Below are 6,175 nucleotides of genomic sequence, written 5' to 3' on the forward strand. Positions count from 1 at the left end.
TCCGATCACTGTCAGTGGCAGGGGGCTTCTTCCTGCTTTCCCTTTCGCCTCCCTGCATTGCGCCTACATATGCAAATTAACCGCCATCTTGTTGGCATTTAACTGCCAATCTTAGTTGGCAGTTAATTTGCATATAGCCCTGATTAGCCAATGAAAAGGGTAGCTCATATGCCAATTACCATTTTTCTCTTTTATTAGTGTAGATTAGAAAATGAACAAGGAACAGCCCTGGCCGAGTTGCTCAGTTGGTTAGAGCATCATCCTGATAGGCCAATCGACCAATGAATGCATGAATAAGTGGAACAAAAAATTGATGTTTCTCTCTCTCTCTCTCTCTCTCTCTCTCAAATCAATTATAAAATTTGATCATTGTTCCCATGCTGGGACCTCCTCTGTGCAGGGATGACAGGCAGCCATTTCTGTATGCTCTGCCCTGGTGATTCCCTGAGATCCTGCCCCACCCAATTTACAACCCCACCCAAGCTGTGCACAGCAGCTTTTGCATAGAATGGTCTGTCCTTTCTCAGGTGAAAACTCTGTCAAACAAGCTGCAGCTGGGTCAGGGAGCTGCAAACCCATCAATAAAAGGCCCCAAAAACCGGCACCGGCACCAGCACCAGCACCACCCTGCCTTGTTTCACAGTGGGCCTCATCTGGGCACTTCCAAACCTGAAACAAAGAGGAGGAATCTGCAGATCTCTCTGTAGCTCCTGCTGGGTGGTCTCATCTCTGATATTTCTCTCTCTCTCCCTCTCCCTTTCTCTTTCTGAAATCAATAAAAAAAAGTACTATTTTTTTTTTCCAAAAGTACGTATTATGTAGGTAAGGGCATCATTGTTATGGCACTTTGGAAGGTCCTAAAAACACCCACTGAGTAAGTATTCACACCAGAAGAATGCCCAGGAGGAAGCCTGCTAACACATCCACTTTAGTGATGACCACCATTCCGGGCCTCACCTGGGCCAGCCTCTGCTGACTCTCCGCATCTCCAGGAACAATCAGGGCCTGCTTGGCTTCTGGGATGAGCACGGCCGAGCCCTCCATCACATCTCGAGCAGAATCTAACATGGCGTGTGCAGCTGCGGGGTCACTCGCCGATGCAGCCACTCCATGGGCAGACTGGGCCAGGGTCTTCAGAGCTTGGGCCATCTCTCTAGCTGCCACCCCTGTGGATAAAAGCCATCTAAAGTCATACTTGGGGGCAACAACTAACAACCAGTTGCTATGATATGCGCTGACCACCAGGGGGCGTGTGCTGAACATGGTGGGCGTTGACCGTGATGGGATAGTGGAACAGGTGAGCAGGGGTGCCAGACCAAGGTGGGGTGCCAGTTGCTGTAATTGGGGAGAGCCTCTGGTGGTTACTGAAAATTTTTTGCTCCCACACGCTGCGGTCCCGCCTGGCACTTGTACCTGCTGCTGGTGCCGGCCCTGTTTGCACCCGTGGTTGCACGGGAGGTGCCGCTCACACCCATTGCCAATGCCTGGTGCCGGTTCCCTTGCTCGGTGCCGTCAGCAGGTGTAAGTGGCGGCTGCTGGCCCGATCGGCCCGAGGGCTTCTCCACCTACCCCTGCTCCTGAGGGGGGATCAGGACAGCAGCCACCACTCACACTCACTAATGGCCCCGGCCCCAATTGCTCCACACCATCAGCAGGTGCGCGTGGGCCCCGCCAGCGGGTAGGAGTGGGGTGGGAACCAGGTGGAGGGGAGCTATGGGAGGAAAAAGGAGAGACATCTGTAATAATCTCAACAATAAAGATTAATTTAAAAAAAGAATGTAGATGATAAGGTTAATAAAAATGAGAGAAAAATCAAGTGGAAGGAAGGGCTAATAGAGTGACCAACTTCACATTTGGCTGAGCTTCCTGGGTTAACCCCAAAAGGAACAATTTGAATGATGAGTTCTCTCAGTCAAAAAGGAGTCAGTGTTCTCTTGGCACTCACTTCTAAAACTCATTTTTATGTAAGAACAGGCTTTATACGGGTTGATGTCATGTATGCAATGGCCAATGGGCAATGCATCAGTCATGAGCAAGAGCCTGGGCCTTGGAGTCTGACTGGCTAGCCTGAAGGCGACTCTACCAGTCCTTAACTGTGTGCCCTTGGGCACCTTTCTGAGTCTCCGTTTTCCTGACCTGAGTGGTTCAGTTGGGTAAGCATCATCCAGTGCACCAAAAGGTTGCCAATTCAATTCCCGGTCAAGGCATGTGCCTGGGTTTCCAGGTCAATCCCTGGTGGGAGGCATGCAGGAGGTAGCCAATCAATGTACCACTCTCACATCCATGTTTCTCTCTCTCTCTCTCTCTCTCTCTCTCTCTCTCTCTCTCTCTCTCTCCCTTCTCTCTATAAAAATATTTTAAAAAGTGAAATAAAATGAGAATAACAGATTTACCTCACAGCATTATTGAATTTGTTCATTTATTCCGCAGATTTTGTTGAACACTACTTGTCAGGCACATGAGACAGTAATGAAGCAAATAAAATGCCAGTCATCTGTCCTCCTGCAGGTGACCGTCTCTCGAAAGGAGACGGAGAGTCTGCACAAATATGTGATGTGAAGTATGATGGAGGAACATAACGCAGAAACCGGAGGAAGTGAGGGAGCCAACCACGAAATCCCTGGGGAAGGGAATAACACAGGAGGACAAAGCCAAGTCAAAGGCCCCAAAATGGGATCATGCCTGGCATGTTCTAGAAACCCCCAAGGCGGCCCGTGGGGCTGGGACAGGGCACAGGACGGAGCAGATGGGAAAGGAGGTCACAGAGGAAACAGAACCAGGCTCGTTGAGTGGATCTTGAGGACTTTTGCGCTGAGGCCATGGAGAGCTGTTGCAGGGCTTTGCCTTCTGGATGCGACGGGTGAGACAGGTGGTGGGGACGAAGGTGGGGCAGAGACCAGTGCGGAGGCCCCTGCACCGGACCTGGTGAGAGATGACGGGCCTGACTCAGGGTGATAGGCGATGTGGAGAGAAGCGGTCGGTTGCCGAATACTTTCGAGGTAGAACCAACGGGTTTTTTAACATGTGGGAGAGAGAGATTAAACACCACCACCAAAGTCTTTGGTCTGATCAACTGTCAGAAAAGAACGGTTGTTTTCTAATAAGGGAAGGCTGGGGTAGGGCGGGTTTGGGGAGAAGATAAAGAGTTCATCGGGGGACATGCTAAATTTGAGATGCCTGTTAGACACTCAAGTGGAGATTTCGAAATGTAAATTTGGGGGACGGTGTTTAAAGCCATGCGTCTGGAGTTCACCTCAAGAGTGAGTGTTAAGACAAGAGAACCAGCGCTGATGCGGGTGCTACCCCAATTACACAGCGAGCTGTGGTGGCTCAGAGACATGTGACTTACCTAAGACCACCCTGCTGGTAGAAGGTAGAATCAGGATTCCAAGCCAGGTCCCAGTGTGCACTCCTGGGAGCATGCCTTCGCCTTTCCCTCCCCTTCTTCCTTCATAGGCCTGCATCTCCTAAACTCTAAGGGTCCCCACGAGACTTGCAACCAGGGGAGCAATGGGCAGGGGCAGCTCCTCCCAGGCCAAGCCCCTGGCCCTGTCCCCAAGGCCCCCTTTTCTCTGACTCTCCACTGAGCTGGCAGCAGCCGCGTTGGCTCGCTTCTTTCCCATGGCGTTTCTAGAGCCAAAGCAGCCCTGCCTGTCTCTCTCCTGCTGCTCCTTCTACCCTAAGCCCTTCCTTGTTGCACTATTCCTGGCTCTAATGAACATATTCTCAAAATAAAAAATATATATATAAAATAAAATAAAATCCAGGTCCTAGTCCAGATCTTGTACTCCTCCGCAGTGGTCTATGTAGGCTTCTCTCAATCTAATCCGGCCCCTGGCTATTATCTAGACTACTGAGAGAATTTAACTGCAGATATGAAAATTGCAATCGTTACTGAAGGTTCTATTGGACAGCACTGCTCCAGAGCCGGATTCTGTTTGCTGCTGGAATTAACTGGTACATACCCCCACACCCATCAGAGCCAAGGCACTTCTGTCCGGTTTACATATTTGGGAATCCAGTTTAAACGTCATTGGTCCTCAACTATTCTAATGGGAACTCAAGACACCATGGTTAGGAAGTGGCCTGGGAGCTGCAGGGGCCCGGGAGCTGTGGTCGGAGGGAAGGGAGGCAGAGCCCCTGGGAGGACAGTGCGGACCTTGGCCAATGAGGAAATCAAGCGGGACAATGACCCCCACATGAGGACCTCTACCCTGCCACGAAGTAGCATCTCTCACCTGCGCTTTCTCAACTGGGGCCACTGTGCCCTGGGGGTCCTGGCCTTTCCAAGCTGGGCGGGGGCGGGGCCAGACTGGTGCTGCTTCGTCCCTCTTTAATGACCTCAACCAGCAACTGGTGGACATGGGCTTTCCCCAGTGGCATCTTGGCAACCACGCCACAGAGCCGGTGACCCCTCCTGCCCTCTTCCTGCTCATGCTGCTCAGTGGCGTGGACTCCCCTGGTGGGCTCCTCTACCTGAGTCAGCAGTGATCTCTGATGTGTTTGGGGGGCAGGCGAGGGGAGGGGGAGTTGCTAGGCCTTGGTGTGAGCAGGCGCATGGGGAGGGGACTCTGGTAGTGCCTGGAAGGTGCGCTCAGAGAACACTGTTTCCACATTGTGTTGAGCATGATGCAGAGGGAGTCTCCAGTCCAGCATTCCCCAAATACCAGGTGGATACCCTCTTCTCTTGAGATGTTTGTAGGTAGGATCGGCCTGCATTTAGCACAGAGTGAAACAGGGCCCCCTTTCCATTCTCTTCCAGTCCTTTTATGCCAGGAAGGCAGTCTCAGGCGGTGCCGGGGTCGCATGCCTCTGGGACACGCGCTGATTTCCTGCTTCTAGGGAGCAGGCCTTGGGCTTGGGGCAGGTGGACCAAGTTCCCAGACTTTTAAAGGGACACGTTCATCAGCTTCCTTTTGTTTATGAAGGTGGCACTGGCACTCTATTGATCGTGGTGGAGCTTTCAATAAATAAATTTAAATTTAAAAAAAAACACCTTATACACTGTGAACTGAAACATGTAATGGTGCAGCCACTTTGGAGAAGTTGGCAGTTCCTCAAAATACTAAATGTTTTTAATTATATGGGCATAACCACATGACCCAACAATTCCACTCTTAGGTATATGCTCAAACTCAGGGGTCCTCAAACTATGGCCCGCGGGCCACATGCAAATACAAATATTGTATTTGTTCCTGTTTTTTTTACTTCAAAATAAGATATGTGCAGTGTGCATAGGAATTTGTTCATAGTTTTTTTTTAAAACTATAGTCTGGCTCTCCAACGGTCAGAGGGATAGTGAACTGGCCCCCTGTTTAAAAAGTTTGAGGACCCCTGCTCAAAATAAATGAAAACATAAAAACTTACACACAGACCAGATCCAAGATGGCGGCCAGCAGGAGGCTGATGGAGCTTAAAAAAACCCTGAAAATTTGGAATGAAAACCTCCGTAACATCCAGGTTGATGAAGCTAATTTGTTGACTTGGCAAAGGCTTATTGTCCCTGACACCTTCCATCGGATTAGGGGGCCTGCAGAATGGAAATCAACTTCCCAGCAGAATACCCATTCAAACCACCGAAGACCACATTTAAAACAAAGATCTATCGCCCCAGCATCAATGAAAAGGGGCAGGTCTGTCTGCCAGGAATTAGTGCTGAAAATAGGAAGCCAGCAACCAAAACTGACCAAGTAAGTAATCCAGCCTCTCATAGCACTGAACAACCCACCCAGCCTCACCACCTGCTTCGGGCTGACCTAGCTGAAGAACACTCCAAGGACCGGACAAGCTTCTGTGAGAATGCTGGAGTTTACGAAGAAATGTGGGGGAAAGCGACCTGTGGACTAAAACCTGCTGCGATTGATTCCAGCGAGTGTGAGCAGAGACCCCGAGCTGTGCATTCAGACACCCCGCGAAGCAGGGCTCTGGAAAATTGGCACTGGCCACCGCCTGGCGTTTGCTTGTGGCAGTTACTTTCTACAGTTTTCTTTCTTTTTTAAAAAATATATTTTATTGATTTCAGAGAGGAAGGGAGAGGGAAGAGAGATAAAAACATCCCAATTTTGAAAGAGAGTCATTGATCAGCAACTGCCTCCTGCAAGCCCCCTACTGGGGACCAACCCAGCAACCAGGACATGTGCCCTTGACCGGAATTGAACCTGGGACCCTTCAGTCT

The 6,175-nt window shown here is 50.3% G+C and overlaps 1 protein-coding gene and 1 pseudogene across 1 annotated transcript in view; one reads left to right on the forward strand and one right to left on the reverse strand.

The window, feature by feature from the left end:
- The window catches only part of LOC107181962 (talin-2-like), an 8,120-nt gene extending 6,955 nt beyond the window's left edge, over positions 1–1,165 (reverse strand). Inside the window, exon 1 of the mRNA XM_015559362.1 lies at positions 958–1,165. Within this exon, the coding sequence (XP_015414848.1) occupies positions 958–1,149 (192 nt within the window). The 5' untranslated portion in view covers positions 1,150–1,165. The remainder of the gene's footprint in view (positions 1–957) is intronic.
- A 4,220-nt stretch (positions 1,166–5,385) lies between these two features.
- On the forward strand, positions 5,386–5,931 carry LOC102770026 (annotated as a pseudogene).
- Positions 5,932–6,175: the final 244 nt, after the last annotated feature.

The sequence above is a fragment of the Myotis davidii genome, unplaced genomic scaffold, assembly GCF_000327345.1.
Source record: "Myotis davidii unplaced genomic scaffold, ASM32734v1 scaffold1391, whole genome shotgun sequence".
Lineage (NCBI taxonomy): Eukaryota > Metazoa > Chordata > Mammalia > Chiroptera > Vespertilionidae > Myotis > Myotis davidii.